Source organism: Ovis aries, chromosome 24 (assembly GCF_016772045.2).
Source record: "Ovis aries strain OAR_USU_Benz2616 breed Rambouillet chromosome 24, ARS-UI_Ramb_v3.0, whole genome shotgun sequence".
Classification (NCBI taxonomy): Eukaryota; Metazoa; Chordata; class Mammalia; order Artiodactyla; family Bovidae; genus Ovis; species Ovis aries.
This window is the reverse complement of record NC_056077.1, coordinates 14,564,289-14,584,424: the sequence shown is the minus strand read 5'-3', so window position 1 is coordinate 14,584,424 and position 20,136 is coordinate 14,564,289. Positions and strand designations below refer to the sequence as shown.

Sequence of the window (20,136 nt, the reverse complement as noted above, 5' to 3'; positions counted from 1 at the left end):
CCTGCTCCATACTCTTGCCTGGGAAATCCAATGGGCAGAGAAGCCTGATGGGCTACAGTCCATGGGTGGCAAGAGACTTTGTGACTAAACCACCACCGTCTGTGTCAGGCATAATACTAATTTCTTGATGTGGGTTTCCTAGCAGTCCTACTTGTTCACCAAGTAGGTTTATAAATTTTTACTGAGCACTCACTTATAGCACAATAAATGTCAGACAAGACACCTATCTTCAAAGGGCTTGTAGTAGTAAGAAAGGACACTAAATCAGCAAACAGAAAATGTGAAATAATTTCAGATGCTAATTAGTGCTATGAATAAAGCAAGGTCATGTAATAGAAAGGGGCTGGGAGAGGTCCCTTCAGATAGAATGTCAGGAAGGCCAGGTTACAATGGAGCTGAGACCCAGATGATGAGAACCACAGGAAAGAACTTTTGTTGTCTTCATTTTAAAGATGAGAAAGCAAGAGTGTAGGAAGTTTAAATGCATTGCCCAAGGTCTCACAATTAGTAAAGAAATCAGGCTGTAAAGCTGGATATGTTTGACTCCTAACCAGCGTTCTTTGTCACGATACTGGAGTTAGCTACTTTGAGGCCTCTGACCAGACACGGAATCCCTCCTGTATCCCCGCCATGGCTAAGAATGGCCTTCAATTCCTCTTTGTTGTTTAGCCACTCAGTCACTTCCACCTCTTTAGCAACCCCATGGGCTGTAGCCCACCAGGTTCCTCTGTCCATGGGATTCTCCAGGCAAGAATTTTGGAGTAGGCTGCCTTTTCCTTCTCCAAGAGGTCTTCTAGACCCAGGGATGGAAACTGTGTCTTGGGGTCTCATGCATTGCAGGCAGATTCTTTTACCTCTGAGGCACCAGAAAAGTCCTAATTCTTCGACTCCTTGCTAGTTCCTGAAAGAAGCTCAGAGACACAAAAGGGATCTACCACCTACATCAACAGGGTTAAGGAAGGTATCAAAATGTCTTTTAGGAAACATCCATCCTGGCCCCAGATGCTAATAAATGATTTGCATCCTCTTGTCACTTTTGCTCTGTCCTTTCCAGAACCTCACCATTCTGTGAGGTTTCTGGGAGAGAATAATCACCACCATCCCCCACCCCCCCACCAGTTAACAAACTGAAACCCACGTTGATGGCCTTATCAGTACTGACTAAATGACATTATCATTTAAACTACTTGGTTTTCAATTTTCTTCATTTTTTCCATTAAAAATAAAAGGAAGAAGACATTTAAATGATTATCATTAAATTTCTCTCAGGAATATGTTTAGATAAACGGGTTTGTTATTGGGTAAAACCTTGAAAAAATGAAAGGGAAATTTTGGTGTACTTAAAAACTTTGTTCTCTTTGTTCAATTTGTTTTCCTTGGAGCGTTCAGATATTAATGAGCAGAAAGCTGGGTTTCTCTTGCTTAAATCCTTCCATCATAATTTATCATTTCAAAACACTAACCATAACGTAGAAGTAGCTGGAGGAGAAACGCCTTTTGTGGCAGCTAGATTAATTTAGGAGCTGGATTGAATGTAGCAGCCATTTAAGTTGCACAAAAATAAATCTTAGTCTTGGTTTCATAAAGATTATAATATGGACAGGGCAGGTAACTGAGAGGTACTCTTAAGAATTTGCCCAGCAAAGAAATAGATTCACAGAGGCTATGCTCGAGAAAACATATCTTAAGAAAAATGTTAAAAAAAAAACCACCCTTTTATAAGCATCAAATTACATGTTGATGCATAATTGTGTTTCCAAGGGCGAGTATAGTTTAGGCTAGTTTTCTACAGGAAATAATAAAGAATCATATCTTTAAAAGCTATTTGTAATTCAACCTTTTCATTAGCCTTCCATTTAGTATGATTGGTTTGTTTTTATTTACTGTATTTTATTTACCTGTTAACAGCAGGCACAGCTCTGGCAATGTCAGACATGTGTCTGCTCTTTATTTTATGGCTAAATATATTTTATGGCTAAATATTTTTTAAGCAATTAAAAATTTCATAATTATTTTGCTTCCTTTTATAGTTTTAGTTAATACTATCTGTATTCAGAGATACTGGAAAGAATGATAAGGAGGGGAAAAGCACCTTGTTGAGAAGCGAATTTTTGGTACTCTGAAAAAAACGCTAGAAACAGAGTTGTTTTTCATCTGTCCTAATTCCCACTTGGAGAATGCTCCCCACACACAGACACAATGAAGATTTACTCAGCAGTAATAAATACCTGAGCAGGCAGATGATGTGTGAACTTGTCATCAGCCTTCTGGAAAATGGACTACCAGTACAAAGGGTTCTTCAGCTACGTGTTTGATCTTGCCCTCCACAATGCCTGTCTACAAAAAAAAAGTCTACAAGGATGTATTAGCTTCCCCTGAAATCTCCCCCACTTAATGTGGATTGCCTAATGAGGTTGCCTCACATTGCATACTAAAGAGAGAAAAAAGTTCTCTTTTGGCCATTTTTACCTACTGATCCCTTTGCAAGGTTAACCTGTTTCTTAGCAAACTTCAGAAATAAACTTTTACACTGCATTCGACTACTTCATCCTAAACTATGTCTAGATTTAAATATGTGCTTTGTTTTTCTCCTAATTTGCAACAGGAAATAGTGAACAGCTGACAGTTGCAAAAAAGTCTGTTTTGCCTACAAAAAAAAAATTTATAATTTCAAATAAAAGTAATGAATGTGCAGCCAAAAAACCCAAAACACCGCCGCCCCCCCCCAAAAAAAACCCCAAACATGGCAAATCTAGCCACTAAAACATAAGCTGTTCCTGGTTTCACAAGGATTTTGCAATTATAAATCTCTTTTGCTCGCCCAACCGATCCCTGGAAAAGTATTCATTTGTAACGAGCTTTGGACCAGGACTTTAAAAAAAAAAAAATCATTTTTTTTTTTTTTACTTAAGTCACGAGGACCTCTTAATTGTTGGTGACACAATCCAGCCTAGTCTTCGTACAGGCTTTATTTTTGCCAGCCGGATCACAATTTCCCGAGGAGCTCTGGCGGCCCGAAGGACCTCGCGGGAAGCCCAGTTGGCAGTTATTTTTATTTTTTTCCGCTCGCCACTAGGTTGCACTAGATGAAGGATGCTATAACAAACAGGCGTCATTTAGTTTAGTTTTTCTTTTTTTTAATAGGACCATCACGTGACAAGAGCGAGTAAGAGAAAAAAATGCCAAACGATCGGGTTTTTCTTCGAAATCCCTCGTAAACCGCCTTCCCTCAAAAGACCGAAAGGGCTCAATGGTATCAAATACCGGCTGGCAGCTTTTTTTCCCCGGGTTCCGCCTCACAAGCACCCTAATTCTCCTCTTTGAGGTTCCGTTCCACGCCACAACGATAAGCCAGGATCAAGGCCTCCATAAACTGGGGGTTTTCGCCAAAAAAGCCGAGGTAGCCCCCCGGGAAGGTCCCTATTTAGAGGTTTATCGGGAGGGGACTGAGCCTGACGAGGCTGCAGGGCCGCGAGGCCCCGCCCCCCCCGGGGTTCCCAGCACGCCCCGCGCGGGGAGGACGCGGCGGCGGGGGAGGGGTGGAGGAAGGGGCGGAGCCATGAGGAGAGAAGGGCGTCGGTTTTGCGACAGGGGAGGTGCGGTGCGGAAGCGGAAGTGGAGGGTGCGCTTGGCGGCGGCGGCGGGAGCTGCGGAGTCGGGAATCAAAACAAAGGGCCTGGGGGGGCGGGGGGAAGGCGGCGGGGCCGGAATGTGAGCGGAGGTGGGGCCGGCGGCTGAGGTGAGTTTGCTGGCAACCCTGGGAGCTTGTCCCCGACCCGCTTCATGCTCTGGGCACCAGGCTGGAACGCGGGAGTGTGCCCCCTCCTGCCTATTGCCAGCGGGGGTGGGGGAGGTTGGCTAGACTATGGAGAAGCCATGGGACCCACCCGTCAGGCCCCCGCCAGAGGTTCGAGTTGCCTCCCTTTCTGGTCAGTTCACGACTGTCATTGTAGCGTTGCTGCTGCCTTTTGAGAGTGTTTGGCTCCCTGACTACACTTGTCTCATTTCTCCCTTGAGGGCCCTTCCAGGTGTGGAGAGTAGCCTTTCTAGAGGAGTGTGTACTGTTGGAAGTTTAAGAGAGGAAGAGAAGGGCTAGTGTTTTTGCAACCACCTCTAACGTTTTGCACCCTCCTCGGTCTATCAACACTCCCTAGAGTGCAGCCTTTGGCTTGACCTAGAGCACTGAGTTGTCTTAGGGTTGAGTCACTCCCGCAGATTGTATTGTGGCACTGTGACACACTTTTTAGTTTCCGTGGCACCTTTCTGATACTACCTAGAGCTTTCCAGTTACATCGTTTGCACTTTCCAACATATCTGAGTATAAATATTCTGTTTTGCATACAGGGAAGTTGAAACGTAAATTGTCGTCCGAGACGTTTTTTAAACTCTTCATTCAAGAATTACTGATGTGTGCCAGACAGTGTCCTAGGTGCAGGAGATACAATAATGAATTAAAAAAAAAAAACCCATGATCCATAAGGAAATACTATCCTGGAGTTTAAGTGAGGGAGACATAATAAAAGCAAGCAAATAAGATAGTTTTAGAAAGAAGAGCTGTGAAAAGCAACAGAAAAACTCAAGGATGGGATGGGTAATACTGGGTGTTGAGGACTAGACTAGGTGTGGAGGGAAGGCCATTGCTAAGTTTTCTGCTTCGTTAGTGTCGTTTAATCATATGAAGGTGCTGCTATTATCAAGGCCTATTTTACACCTGGGATCTGAGGTTCAGAGAACTTGTGCGTTGTCCAGATCTGCACAGATGGGAAGCAACAGAATTGGGGATTAATACGAGGACAGCCTGATGTCACAGTCTGCTCTCAAGCACTGTCTGAATTCCTTGAAGACTGAAAGATAATGGCGGCAGTGAGACGCTCACTCAAATGACGAAACAGGAGTTGCTTTGATCCCCAAGTTGCTATGACCAAATTACTTATTCCCAGGAGCATTTAGGAAAATTTCTGGGTGCACATTTGTACTAATATATTTTACTTTCTTTTGCTTGCGTTGGATGATACCAAAGGTACCTTGGTTGTGTGGGAAGAAGTGAATAAGCCTGGTTCTCTCTGTTTTCTATTAATAATTGTGTGATTTGTGCAAATTCCAAAACTTCATTAAGCCTCTGTTTGTTGTTGTTCAGACAGTAAGTTGTGTCTATAGCCAGGCTTCTCTCTCCATAGTATTTCCCAGGCAAGAACACGGCAGTGGGTTGCCGTTTCCTTCTTCAGGGGATCTTCCTGACCCAGGTATCGAACCAGTGTCTCCTACATTGGCATGCAGATTCGTTACTGCTGAGCCACCAGGAAAGCAAGCCTCTTTCTCCTCCTCATTAAAAATGTGGCCGATTTCTCCCTTGGCTTTCACACACATTTACTGTGGGAAAAAAGATGACATAAATGGATTGCATTTTCTGGTTGTTTCCATCATTGTATCCCTTGTGCCAAGCACAGGCCTACTACATAGCAGATACTAAGTAAATTTTTGCTGAATGAAGAAATAAATGATCTTAAAAATGCTTTAGTTAGCTTCCTCTCAGAATTCGCCTTGAAGAAACTTGAGAGAGCATGTCGAAGTTGTGTGTACCACGAATATCCCAAATTCTTAGGCTCTAGAGAGGAGATTGTTGGAGAAGGCAATGGCAACCCACTCCAGTACCCTTGCCTGGAAAATCCCATGGACAGAGGAGCCTGGTGGGCTGCAGTCCATGGGGTCGCAAAGAGTCACACACGACTGAGCAACTTTACTTTCACTTTTCACTTTTATGCATTGGAGAAGGAAATGGCAACCCACTCCAGTGTTCTTTCCTGGAGAATCTCAGGGACAGTGGAGCCTGGTGGGCTGCCATCTATGGGGTCACACAGAGTCGGACATGACTGAAGTGACTTAGCAGCAGCAGAGAGGAGATTGTTAGGGGATATGAGGTCTGTATTTGATAGAAAGGACAAGTAGTTTAGTTTATTACCATTGTTGCAGTTAACTTCATCTCTGTCTCCAGATTAGCTCTGGGTTTTGTAGATGAATATGTGCTTTATTCATTCCCTCATTCAATAAATATTTACTTAGTATATACTATGTAGAAGGCTCTGCTTGGCACAGGCCATATGGTAATGAAGACAAACAGATGGTGGGGTCCTTTATCTGGTTTTCTTTATTCCACAGTAATGCTGTGAGATGGACAGGGGAGAAATTATGGCAAATTTGACAGAGGAAGAAAATAAAACTGAAGAAGTTTTGTAGTTTCCACATAAGGGCCAAATTGTAAATATTTTTGGCTCTGTGGGCTGTGTAGTCTCTATTGCAGAGAATCAACTCCACAGTTGTAGTGCAAACACAGCCATAGAACTTAAATAAACATGGCTGTGTCTCAAAACTATTCATAGACGCCGAAATCTGAATTTCATATAACTTTGTCACAAAATATAATTGTTCTCTTGAGTTTTCCCCAAGGATTAAAAAATGTGAACTATATTCTTAGTTCGCAGGCCATTTAAATACAAGCAGTGGGCTGGTTTGGGCTATAATTTTAGGCCGTAGTTTGCCCCCCCCGTTTTATGTGATCGGTTTTCCTATAGCTTAGACATAGTGCTTACACGGACATAGTGCTTATAGTGACTATAGAAGTGACTTCTCTTCCTTCACCCTACTATGTAGATGTTTCAATCTCTTGATAAGAAAATCTTATCAGAGAAAGAGCCAAAGGAAACTCTTTTCTATATGTCCAGAAATTTCTGAAAGATAAGTTAATGACCTCAAAATGGCCATTGTCGGTAAGAGGAGGTGGTGGCTGGGGTTTGGTGACGAGAGCTTGGAAATGAGGTTCAGTCGTCCTTATCACTGGCAGGCTGCCTCCACGCCCAGTGGCTGCTATTGATTGCATCTGCTTTTATTGTGCTGTTTAAAGACTTGTAGAGTGTTGCTCTGGAGTAGATACAGCACATCTGGGACTTGAGATGTGTGTTAGATTTTTGGTGGCATAGCAGATTCTACTTTCATAATAAGCAAGCTGAGAGGTTGGTTTGATTTGTTCTGTAGCCAAATCAAATTCAGAGTCCACAGAGGTCACTTAATTTGGACCTTCCATACTCAATATCAAAGACACAGTGAGATAAGTTGCTCTGAAATCAGTTTCACAATCTTACATAATTGAGAATGAGGACATGTAGTGATTCTTTTACTCAAATTATGTGCTCTCTGCTGTTAACTTTTTTACTCTCCCAAGTAGTGTCTTTAGGGAGGGATAGTCAAGAAGAATTAAGAAATACTATATAGAAAAAGTCTGCTCAGTGCTGGAGTACCTTGGCTCCATCTCAGTGAAAAGGAGGAAGTATGCAGGTGTCCAAGATGCAGTGACCTCTCTCAAGCATGGCTGGAAAGAGGGCTCATCTAGAGTTCATTTTTGTTTGAAGAGCTACGAAACAAGGAATGGAAGATGATAAAGTTTTTTAAAAGAAGTCAAATTGATATAGTTAGAATTCAAGTATAGTCAACCAAGTTTACCAGTTTTAGTAAGCTGTAGTATGCGTTGATGCCAGGTTTCCTGGTGGCTCAGATGGTAAAGCATCTGCCTGCCAATGTAGGAGACCCAGATTTGATCCCTGTGTCGGGAAGTTCCCCTGGAGAAGGATATGGCAACCCACTCCGGTATTCTTGCCTGGAAAAATCCCATGGACTGAGGAGTCTGGCAGGTTACAGTCCATGGGGTTGCAAAGAGCCAGCTGAACTGAGGGACTGACAGTTTCACTTTTACAGTATCCTTTGATAGCCGATCTACTTTTGTTCCTTAAGATCTGACTTGTTGGGAGCCATTGCACCATAATTTTTTTTAAACTTGGAAGACAATTACATTAATTTTTACTTTCCCACGTCGCTAATCATGGATGCTGCTGCTGCTGCTAAGTCGCTTTAATCATGTCTGACTCTGTGCGACCCCATACACGGCAGCCCACCAGGCTCCCCTTCCCTGGGATTCTCCAGGAAAGAACACTGGAGTGGGTTGCCATTCCTTCTCCAATGCATGAAAGTGAAAAGTGAAAGTGAAGTCGCTCAGTCGTGTCTGACCCTCAATGACCCCATGGACTGCAGCTTTCCAGGCTCCTCCGTCCATGGGATTCTCCAGGCAAGAGTACTGGAGTGGGGTGCCATTGCCTTCTCCCTAATCATGGATATGAGTGGCTAAATCTTGCATCTCCATCAGGAAAGTGTAGCACTACTGAATGGCTGTTCCATCCTATGGAAGACTCGGTCTTTGGTCCCAGTGTTAAAAGCACCCAGATTTGGTTGCATCAGCGCTGTTTGAAATGACCTTTGCACCATAAATGTGCTTCCCTTGTGGCCCAGAAGTAAAGATTCCACCTGCAATGCAGGAGACACAGGTGCAATTCCTGGGTGAGAAAGATCCCCTGGAGAAGGAAAAGGCAACCCACTCCAGTATTCTTACCTAGGAAATCTCAGGAACAGAGGAGCCTGGTGGGCTACAGTCTGTGGGTTCGCAAAAGTTGGACACAGCTTAGTGACTAAACAAAAACAGTGCGCTGTAAATATAGTTGTTGTCTTACATTTCAGTAATGAAATCTGTGCTTACACAAATGAATAACGTTGAAACCTCATTCTTAACAGGGTGGAAGAATGAAAGAAAAGAAAGATGAAAGAATGTTGAACCACTCCGCATGGCTGTATGATGGAAGGAAGCGGAGCTGAGAACCCCTGCAGTAGAACAGTTGGATGGCTTCAACAAGATAACGATGCTAAGCCATGGCTTTGGAAATTCTCTAACTGCTTTTCTCGTCCTGAGCAAACGTTGCCACTTAGTCCCCAAACGGTAACTATGTGCAAGACTAAGGCCACAGCAAATTCCTTATGCAAATAGATGAGCGACCCGTTTGGTCTGGGGCAGTCTCTCGCCCTGGAGTCTGTGCTGAGTTTTCCCTTGTGTCCTGCGTGTATTACTTCTTGTAGCACATTATTGTAATTCCTGACTCAGTGAGGGTACAGTTTTTTAAATCCTGCAGTAATGAGTAACATTAGATGCTTTAAAGGTGTAATGTTGAAATTTGGGAAAGATTTGTTTCTCATTAAAGTCACAGATTCCAAAGATGACAATCCACATTTTAGGATAAAATGGGAGGAAAGTACAAAATAGATTTTATTTTACTGTAGCCTTCTGAATTTTGTGTCTTAAAATCACGGAAAGATTGTATGACCTTGTTGATCTTTTTCTGTTCAGGATTTCTCTTGAATATTTAAATATATCTGGGACTTCCTTTTTTGTCTTTTCATAATGATGTTGACTTTATCTGACTTCATTTGCTGTATCATGTTATCACCTTTTTTTTCTCTTGTACTTGGGAATTAAATGAGACTTTACTATGAATTTATATGACAGTATTGATAACAGACTTTAAAAAAAAAACAGTTCCCTGTCATCTCCACATTTTCATTACCTAGCTGCCTTTGTTGCATGGCATCAGTAACTGGAGTTATTTCAGACGTATTTTAGTTCAGGGACAGTCTGCACTGAGGGCTGGCAGCTTCAGGCAGGGGTCCAGGGTGGCAGATCTGGGGCCTGAAGGAGTCACTTGACACAGAGGTGCAGTCACCTTTCCAGATGCAGAGTCTCGATTTTGTCAGTGGCACCCAGAATTGAATACATTCAGGAAGACCAACTCAGAGTAACCTTGCCCACGAGAGCCAGATCTAAATCCATCAGAATGCCAGTGAGTTCATTTCCAGCCTGAATTGTAGTTACCACAAGGGTAGAACACACTACTTTTTGACTGGTCAGACCATCACTGTTACCTCCCTTTTAGGAAAAATCTTAAAAGTCCAAATTTCTCCCATATGAATATACCCTCCCAGGTGAGTGTAAAATCAGCAGAAGGAGTGAAATCTTAGCAGCCAGATGGACCCATCTATGCTCTAAGGGATGAGTATGGCTCAGTCACTGTATCAGGGCATCCTGTTCATCTTAATTGTGTCTGCACTCAGCCAATAAAAGCTGTTGATTGGTTGGACACCCCCCTACCCCACCCCACTGCACCACCTTTCAGTGGCCAGGTACTCTGCTGAGCACTTGAGGTGCACTATTTCATTTTATCCTTCTCACAAATGTAGTAGGTACATTCTGTTCCCAGTTGAAGGATGACAGGATTGAAGCATGGAGAGATTAGGTTAAGTCACTTACCCAAGGTCATAAAACTATTTAATATCACATTCAAACCCAGGTCTCTGACACCAGGGCTATGCTGTAATCTTAATAAATGGACCAGCCTCAAGTGTCTATGTTGGAGACGTATGATAAACTATTTCTCCTATGTCTGTTTCCCAGGTGGATTCCTTATTACTCAGATTCTTTCCACTGGCTACAAAACAGTGGTTGGCGTTATGGCTTTAGTTCATGATGTCCCATGGTTTGCTAAATGTCATTAGTAACATGTTTAAGATCTATTCATGGATGGGCCACTTGGGCAGATGACCGATCTCATCCATAGTGTTTGTTATCTTCTCCCCTGGAGGACTCTAATAAAACCACCTATGATCTGACTGCAAGAACTATTTAGTATCTTTCTTACAGCACTTTGCTCATAAGCTGTCTTTAGTGAGTACTGTTGTGAGTGTGGTGCTTTTCATACCACCTGTTTTGTCTGCAGAAGACACTGAGAGGCAAGGGGAAGTTATCAAAGGGAAGCCAGTGAGACATGGATGGTTAACCAGGCTTGTTAAATATGTGAACAGACCTCCTCCCCCAGTCTCTTAAAATTCAGGAAGGACACAGTCTTAATTTTAGTTGTCTGTTTCAGCGTTCACCTCCCACTGAAGAACACTCCTGGTTTTAGCTGCCATTCCGTTTGTGTGGTTATGATCGAGTGGTGTAAATAAGGTTTGAACAGTGTTCGTTTTTAATGCAGTCAGTTGTGAGTAACCCCAAGTCACCGGCCTCATAAAATTAACTTGTGTTCTGCTTTTCTTTCCTCAGAAAGGTTACATGGAGAACAAGAAAGTTGCTGTGGAACTAAAGGATGTACCATCTCCCCTTCATGCTGGCTCTAAACTTTTCCCAGCAGTCCCACTTCCAGATATCCGCTCTCTTCAGCAACCTAAAGTACAGCTTTCAGCTGTCCCCAAAGTAAGCTGCTGTGCCCATTGCACTAATGACCCTTCCACTTCGCCAGTGCGTTTTGGTGGTGGCAGTGGCGGAGGGGCTGGTAGCTTGGTTCCCCCGGGCGCCCTGTTAGACTCGCAGAGCACCAGGACAATCACGTGTCAGGTAGGGTCAGGGCTTGCTTTCCAGTCTGCACCTCCACTCCAGAATGCCTCAGCTAGGAACACCTTGGCCGGCGTTGCAAGCGACTTCCCCAGCATGTGTCTAGAAAGTAACCTCTCTTCCTGCAAGCACCTGCCCTGTTGTGGGAAGCTCCATTTCCAGGCGTGTCATGGTAACGCGCACAAGCTGCATCAGTTTCCGGCTCTCCAGGGCTGTTCTTCCTCTGCGGGCTATTTCCCCTGTTCTGATTTCACAAGTGGGGCTCCCGGGCACTTGGAAGAACACATTTCACAGTCGGAGCTCACGCCTCACTTATGCACCAACTCTTTGCACCTAAATGTGGTACCTCCAGTTTGTTTAAAGGGCTCACTTTACTGCGAAGACTGTCTCAACAAGGTTTGTATATTTTTATTTGTTATGTTGGGTGCAGCTAAGGTTTGAGGAATGACTTTTTTAAAAATAAAATGACTTTTATCTTTAAAAGAAAAACAATCTTGGTTTTGTGTGTGGGGTTGAAGACTCTTTCATGATGTGGCTTTCTCCCCATCAGCATAACTTCTTGTGGTTCAGAAAGAAAGCAAAGGGTACAGTGGGAGGGACTGTTCAGAAAAGTGTAGTGTAATTATTCAGTTCATGCTTTTAGAGTCTCATGTAATAAATCTGTCTCCTAAATGGAAGCCCAGCTTGGCAAAGACTTGTGCTCTCTTGTTTTTAAAGGCTGGAGCACAACTGGAATTTCTTAAAACTAATGCTCACCTGATACATGGACCCATTCATGTAATATAGATGGCTGCATGTTGTCCTTTTGTAGTAATTGGGGGAACTTGAAATTTGGCCTCTGTCACACCTGGGGCTCAAGTAAAGACTTTTAACTTCCTTTTTTTGTGAAGTGTGTCTGAGGGTTTCTACTGTAACAGACACATGCCCCAGAATGTTAAGGTCTAATTGTGTGAATATCTTCCCTGATCATTTCAGGTCACTTTAAAGTGAGTTTATGCTTTGGTAGTTCTGGGAAAGGTGATTTGAACATACATTTTATCAGAGGTTAGCAGGTAGAAAGGAGAAACACTTAGAATGTATTTTCAGTTGTTATGTGTAACTCTTTAAGTTCTGAAATAATGTATCTGAAACTTCCTCCTCTTTTTAAAAAATAACAGCCGGCAAGAAATAGTATAATTGATGCTGCTAAAGTCTGGCCAAATATACCACCTCCAAATACTCAGACTGCACCTGTTACTGTTCCTCTGTGTAATGGCTGTGGAACCAAAGGAACAGGAAAGGAGACCACGTTGTTATTGGCAACCAGTCTAGGCAAAGCTGCTTCGAAATTTGGTAAATGACAGCATCGTATAAAGTGCAATTTAAAGTTTTCAGTATCTGATACTAACACGGCATTTAACTGCCTTTAAAGGGTTCCTTGTGGTTCTAAAACTCTTGTGCATGTGTCTCCATTTCCATCTGTTGGTAAAATCTTCTTCCCCTTATAGGCCAGTAGGTCAGTTGCCATTTATGTTAAGCTGGGGCTATTTGAGACCAGAAGCTGTGTATAGAGAATCGGGAAGTATATGAGGAGAAATGAGTGCTGAAGGGACTTGGTGTCAACTTAGGTTCATAATCACACTTGTTTGTTGTATGTTGCCCAGACATAATTAGTATTTAGAAATGGCTGACAAAAAAACAGTATTTGAAAACCTAAGATCATTTCCCCCAAAAGTAGCTGTTATGATATTTTATCTTTTAAAAACGTTTTTTCAAAAGTTGGATCAGATGTTACTGCCGTGTTAAAAGTCATTAAAAGTCAAGGGCTATAACACCTTCACCATTCGTTTTCATTGTTCTCCCACACTGAATGAGGTGTGGGCCCAGCATGACGACAGGCCCCAGAGGGCAGTGTCCAGTCACCTGTGTATTAGTGTTGAGGAGCATACCCAGTCAGCATGAGGATGGCTCATGCTTTATGATGGATTGATCGTGGGCCTAAAGTAAATTGACCTTTGGATATGTTCTCTCCTGAAAAGGGAATTAATGCTTAGATACTTTGGCAACTTGAGGTTGTCTGCTGGGCCAGCCAGTGAGGTTGGCATCCTTAAATTTAACATCAATCTATAATTTCATTTTCCTGCCCCTGGGAAGGACAGGTAGCTACCTGGTATCTTCAGTATCTTAACCTGTTTTTTGCTGTGTGTAATCAAACGTGTTCACATTTCTCAAGGGTCACCAGAAGTTGCGCTGGCCGGACAGATGCTAGAGAACTTGCCCCCCATAGGGGTTTTCTGGGATATTGAAAACTGCTCAGTCCCTTCTGGCCGCTCAGCTACTGCAGTTGTACAGAGAATCCGGGAGAAGTTTTTTAAAGGCCACAGAGAAGCAGAATTCATTTGCGTATGTGACATCAGTAAAGAAAATAAAGAAGTTATTCAAGAGCTGAATAATTGCCAGGTAGATAAAAATTCTTTTTTCTTTTTTATTTTATCTTAGTAGAAGAATAAGCACATGTTTTTTTTTTCTTTTAAGAATTCCAGTTGAAAATTTGTTACTAATAATGTGTTTGTGCTAAGTTTGTAAATAAAAGAAACTAGGAAAAGATGATTTAAGTACCTGAAATCATCTAATCATGCCTGATTTCCTAGCAAGTCTGCTTACCTGCGATTGGTGCTTTCCTAGGATAGTGATTCTATATGCATCATTCCCTTTGATTTTCGTAACTGCTCTGCCAATGCTCATAGGATTTATTATTTGGAATTTACAAATGAAAGGGCCCAAGTGGTTAAGCAACTTTTTAAGATCACATGGCCAGTAAGTGGATGAACTTGGATTTAACTCGCAGATTGACCCCAAACTGTGTTCTCTTAAGCTGGAAGCTAATAACATCAAACACAGCCCCGAGTCTTACCTCAGTCATATATCAAATCTCTGCCACCCACACGTTGTTGGCAAAAGACGGTAGAGAAAGCTAATTTAACTACAAATTTCACTTTCTGTTCTGAAAGGGGGATGGATGAAATGCAAAAGCGATTAGAGATGAAAGTAGGGATAATAATGAATACAGTTAATTTGTCTGGAGAACTGAATGTGAAATTATTGAGATTTGATTGTAATTTTTTTTTCCATCCCTGAGTGGCAATAGAAATCAAAGGTTCCTCAAGAACTGTCTGTTAAGATGTGGGCAGAATGTGTAGCGATTTTCTAACCTCAGCTCTTTCTCATTTATCCTTATTATAAATTAATGCAGGTAACCGTTGCCCACATCAATGCTACTGCAAAGAACGCTGCTGACGACAAGCTCCGCCAGAGCCTCCGAAGGTTTGCAAATACTCACACCGCTCCCGCCACTGTGGTTCTTGTGTCAAGTAAGTGTAGAAACATCTGCTAATTTCGGCTAAACTCTCTATGTGTCAACTATCATAGAAGCCAGAATATGTTAAAGTAAAATGTGCCCCCAAAGATGCTGAAATGGGATGTGTTTATGCTTACCTTTGAAAACCGTTAAAAAAAAAAAAGAAACTACATGGTTTTCTGTATTTTTCTCCGGGGAATTTGAGTAAGGATTCCTGCAGGGCCAAGTTTATTAAAGAAAATGTAATTTTTGTTTGTTTGTTTTAGTCCTGGGCTCCATTTTGCTTATTTAAAAGAAAAATCCAAGATCAAGTTGGGGCTCCCCAGAACATTAATACTTGCTCCTTTTTACTACTAAAAGTAATGTGTCTTGGGAGTTCAGCATGAATCTCTGGTAAAATTGTCTTACCATGTTAATTCTTCTGATATGAAATTTGTTCCTATTCTAAAAAGGGGTTGGGGGGCCACTTTGAACACAATCCTGCTGTTCCTTTCTTCTCAGTGGGTGTTATTAGAGGTGCCTGTCTGTCAAGTGTTTCTAATCTGTGGAGATGGGGGTGGGCTTTACCCTGTCTTTCAGCTGACGTCAATTTCGCATTGGAACTTAGTGACCTGAGACACAGGCATGGTTTCCATATAATTTTGGTCCATAAAAACCAGGCCTCAGAAGCACTGCTGCATCACGCCAACGAGCTGATCAGATTTGAAGAGTTCATTTCTGACCTGCCCCCCAGGTTACCACTAAAAATGCCAGTAAGTGGGTTTGTGTTCTCTCTGCTGTAGTCCAGTAAAGATTGTGGAGACTCAAGGCAGTCCTCCATTATGGGTGTCCAAACCCAGGTGAGGGTGTTCTTTGTAGTAGGCTGGCTAGATTTTGAAATAGGCCTGGAAACCTTCCATTCTTTTATAGATATACAGAGAACTGATCTGTGTGAATCTTTTTGTTCTACTTCTTGTGTGTGTGAGGAGTCTTTGCTGCTGCTCATGGGCTGTTTCTAGCTGCAGCGAGCGGGGGCTGCTCTTTGTCGCAGTGCACGGGCTTCTCACTGTGCTGGCCTCTCTTGTGGAGCACAGGCTCTGGGCACTCAGTTTTCAGTCGTTGCAGCACTCAGGCTCAGTGGTTGCAGCATGCAGGCTTCGTTGCTCCATGGAATGTGAAATCTTCCTGGACCAGGCATTAAACTCATATCCCCTGCATTGGCAGGCAGATACCTATCCATTGTACCACCAGGGAAACCCAGTGTGTAAATTTTGCTTTTATATTTTTCAAAATATAGGAAACTGACTTTCAGATTCACCTTACTGACAACCACTTGCCAGTTAGCAGTGTTTTGTGTGAGGTGTATGGCAGTAATGGAATGAGAGTTACTACTGTTTGTGCCCAAGTTTTAAGGGTAAAGAACATGATGATGGCTTGCATATCTTGATGTGGTTGGAGCCAAATAAGCAGAATGATTGTACAGTTGCAGTACTTACTCCTGAAGCTCCAGCTGGTCTCTGAGCCTATCTTCTTTGGTTGCAGACCCTGCCATGCACGAGCACAGTCAGGAGTAGTGGGCACTACACCTGTCACCCTGATAAGCCACTTAATAGGAGAGCGTGCACATGTTTCCAGCAGGACGAGCATTTCTCACAGTCTTGATTTAGGATAAGATGTTTACTGGGACACTGAACTTGTGTTTAAGCTATTTGGGGAATATATATGGCTTCCCTGGTGGATCAGATGGTAAAGAATCCGCCTGCATTGTGGGAGACTCGAGTTCCATCCCCAGGTCAGGAAGATCCCCTGAAGGAGGGAATGGCAACCCACTCCAGTACTCTCGCCTGGAGAATCCCATGGACAGAGGAGCCTGGTGGGCTGCAGTCCCTGGGGTCACAGTTGGTCTCGACTGAGCGACTAACACACGTTAATAATAATAGAAAGGAGCTGTAGCGTGGATGGTCCAGAAGGCTGGGCAGTCCCATTCGTGAAATGCGGTTTTAACATACTTTAATAACTTGAGAGTTACGGAAGTACTTTAGGAATGATCTCACCCAACCTCCTCATTTTAGTGAGGAGGAAGTCGAAAAAAATTCGAGCCGCTGGAGGTCCCACCGTGATTGCCTCGATTCAGGCGCTTGCAGTGCTTGTCCCTCTGCACGCCGTGATACCCGGTGAGCTCAGAGCCTGGCCCGAGATGAAACACTTGCTTAGGGTGGTCTGCAGTTGGCAATACCTGTTTCAAGCTTTGGAGCTGCACCCCTAAGTCACTTTTGTTGTTATTCCTTATGTCTGCTGGCTGTAGGTACATTTCCTCCCTCTGCTTCTGTTTGGCACTCCCTGTTTTAATCTGGAAGGCCTTTAAGTCAAATGTAGTGTCTTAGGTGAGAGGTTACCCATTGTAGAGATCCTTATTCCTTATGATTAAAAAACAAACCTGATTATTCAGAACATTAAATCTTGCCACATATTTTTTCTAATTCACCAGAGTGATAATTTTAGATACATTTCTTCTTTTTTTTCCCCTGTGTTTTTCAGTCTAAGTATGTGTATCCTTTCCCATGGAAATCTCTGTTCTCCCTCCCCTGAGATCACTGTAGTTTGGAGATCATTGTTCTTTGTAATTGAGTGTGGGCCCCTGAGTCCACCTGTTTAACACTTTGTCTGTGTCCACAGTGCCACACTCTGCTCTACGTTTATAACCTACCAGCCAACAAAGACGGCAAGAGCATCAGCAACAGGCTCAGACGCCTGTCCGATAACTGTGGTGGGAAAGTGCTGAACATCACAGGCTGCAGTGCCATCCTCCGCTTCATAAACCGAGACAGCGCGGAACGGGCTCTAAAGCGAATGGAAAATGAAGATGTCTTTGGTAACAGGATCATCGTGTCATTTACTCCAAAAAGCAGCGAACTCTGTGAAACCAAGAGTTCAAACGCAACTGCTGATAAAGTGAAGTCTCCCAAGAAACTTAAGAATCCAAAACTGTGCCTCATCAAAGATATAAGCGAGTCACCTTCCAGTGCCAAAGCTGCACCTGGAAAAGGGTTGCAGGCAAATTCTGGATCTGCTACCAAAAACACCAACGTGAAAAGTTTACAGGTAACTGACACCTCTTGCTTTCTGAAGTTTATGCTAGGTTTGCTTTCGTGGGCTCTGTGTGTGACACGCTCACCTGCTTTTGGTGTGTCTATACTTTTTTTGTTATCCTATATTTTCAAGGCTGTTTGAAGTCAGGTGTTTCCTGTACAAGGTCTGACACATCTTGGAGACTTCAACTATTAAACTCCCTTGCTCTTGTCTCTTTTAAGGAGCTGTGCCGCCTGGAGTCGAAGACTGGCACTCGAAGCAGTGAGCCCCAGCAAGGCCACCTGCGGCCAGGGGTGCCTCCTCACAGAAGCTCAAGTGCCGCAGCGCCCGCACCTAAAGCCCCAGGGTTGGCAGAATCTGTTTACAAAACCAATCCCAAGTAGGTCCCGTTACTCTCCCTCGTAGCTGCTTGTTTTGCTGTGAAGGGAAACACATGACCTCCTGCCTGCAATGTCTCCCTCCACCAGGAAAGAGAACCTCAGCACCCGCAGTGTCACCAGTTCTCCGGTGGAGAAGAAAGAGAAAGAGGAGCCTCTGTTCCAAGTGAGTTACCCGTCTGCTTTTAGCAAGCTGATCGCATCCAGGCAAGGGAGTCCCCTGCTCACGGCTCAGCCTTGGTCTTCTCGGTGAGTGGGTCTTGATCCGTGGAGTGGTTGTATGCAGTAGAAGGGCTTATGAAGTAATCTGTTTGTTCAACAGAATTCAAGCAATACAGAAGTGCCTAATTAAAAGAGAAACCTTAGTACTACGTATAAAATAGGCAACTAATGAGAGCCTGCTGTACAGCACAAGGAACTCTACTCGATGCTCTTGGTGACCCAGATGGGAAGGAATCCAAAATAAGAAGGGATAGCTGACCTTGCTGTACAGTAGAAACTTAACATGACATTGTAAAGGAACCTTACTTCTCCAGTAAAAATTTATAGTAAAAATTTTAAAAATTGAAAATATTTGAACTATGAATAGTAATAAAAATAAAAGAGAAAGCTTCCACCGCTCTTCTACCAGTTCCCTTTCCTCAGGTAACATTTGGGACCATTGCTTCTTGCCTTTCTCCATCCTCCATGTGGGAGTCTTGCTAAGCCGAGGTCAGAGAAGCCTGTCCTTGGCCAGCGATGGGGGCACGTTAAGATGTCTTTACTACGCCCTTATCACTTCATTGGACTGAGAAAGAGGCCCAAACCGACATGCATTTGTTCTTTTTATTCATAGGGTAGTTATTGAAGCTGTTTGGGAAATGAAGGTCTCTGTAAACCACTGTAACCATCTGTGTAACTCCTTATTTAAGCTTTCTGAGTAATTCTGGAAGCTCGGAAAACAGGAGGAGCCATAAGGCCATGTTAGGTCTCATGAGCTCTTACTGGCATTGTATTTATTCTGCTGGGTTGGTGAAAACTCACTGTTGAAAGTGACTTTGAACCTGTAAAATGGCGTCTACAAATTGATGTAAAAGTTTTCCTCCCAGGGAGACAGGCCACAACATATCAGCAAGAATATCGGCTTTTTCAGAGCTGGGGAGAGGGTGAATGGCTGACACTAGTATCACAGGCTGATTTCCTAAGAATAAATACCCAAAGTGGAAAATGGGTTCATCAGCCTTGCCTGTAATTTCTGCCTTTAGCTCTAAATAATCCAACAAAAGAATGTTTGATGATAAGTAAAATTGTTGTTGTTGTTGTTAATCAGGGTGTCAACAGATAGTACTTCTGACAATGAGTCCAATCAGTGTGATGTTTTAAGAAAAAGCACATTTGAGAACCAAACTGTATTTTGGAAAAGTTTTTAATGTAGTTTCAAGCAAAATCTAAATGACATAAAGACATCTAAATAGAATAACAGTTTTAAAACATTTCTAAACAGTTGTTAAGCCTCACTAGATACGTTTTAAGCAGGAGTCTGTCTCCAAACCTCTTAAACAGAGCATCCCCGCTTGCTTTCAACGCTGCACATTCGAGCGTTGGTGCCGACTGCCCAGACCCATTCGCTCATGGTGTTGACGTCCAGATCAGCAACCTGGACTACAGGTTGTCCCGGAAGGAGCTGCAGCAGCTCATGCAGGAAGCGTTTTCTAGGCACGGCAAGGTAACCTTTTCACTCTCTCTCTTGCCTTTGTTCCACCCCTTGCTGCATTTCAAGATGAGCGCACTTGACGCAGCACACATAACCACAGGCAGGCTGTAAGTGTTGCTTTACGAGTTTGAACACCTTTTTTGACTCGGGTCTCCTCATGCTGGTGCTGTTTGTTTGGTTTTTAGGACGCAGCCCCAGGGAGCGAGAAGCCTGGCAGAGACGAACTTGTGGTCCCTGGCAGGGATTTAGTGGCTCTTTGGGAAATAAAACACTGATGGATTTTAGTTAGCTCCAGCTGCTAAAATACAGAAACAGGATTCTAAAATGATGTTGGCTGTTTTTGTTTGTTCATCTTACAGTGTCTGATTCAGTTTTTAGTTGCAGGTTGCTAAAAAATGCACCT

The 20,136-nt window shown here is 43.2% G+C and overlaps 1 protein-coding gene across 2 annotated transcripts in view; it reads left to right on the top strand.

Annotated features, from left to right (window-relative positions):
- Window positions 1-3,611: 3,611 nt before the first annotated feature.
- Window positions 3,612-20,136, top strand: part of MARF1 (meiosis regulator and mRNA stability factor 1) — a 39,735-nt gene continuing 23,210 nt past the window's right edge. The window contains exons 1-11 of one of the 2 annotated variants that reach the window (XM_015104093.3): window positions 3,612-3,739; window positions 8,614-8,815; window positions 10,970-11,119; window positions 12,415-12,589; window positions 13,470-13,696; window positions 14,490-14,607; window positions 15,174-15,346; window positions 17,250-17,675; window positions 17,885-18,042; window positions 18,131-18,289; window positions 19,583-19,745. In XM_015104093.3, coding sequence (XP_014959579.2) covers window positions 8,672-8,815; window positions 10,970-11,119; window positions 12,415-12,589; window positions 13,470-13,696; window positions 14,490-14,607; window positions 15,174-15,346; window positions 17,250-17,675; window positions 17,885-18,042; window positions 18,131-18,289; window positions 19,583-19,745 — 1,893 coding nt within the window. In that variant the 5' untranslated portion in view covers window positions 3,612-3,739; window positions 8,614-8,671. Of the gene's footprint in view, window positions 3,740-8,613; window positions 8,816-10,969; window positions 11,654-12,414; window positions 12,590-13,469; window positions 13,697-14,489; window positions 14,608-15,173; window positions 15,347-17,249; window positions 17,676-17,884; window positions 18,043-18,130; window positions 18,290-19,582; window positions 19,746-20,136 lie in introns of both variants that reach the window. The other variant, XM_015104092.3, reaches the window with a different exon arrangement.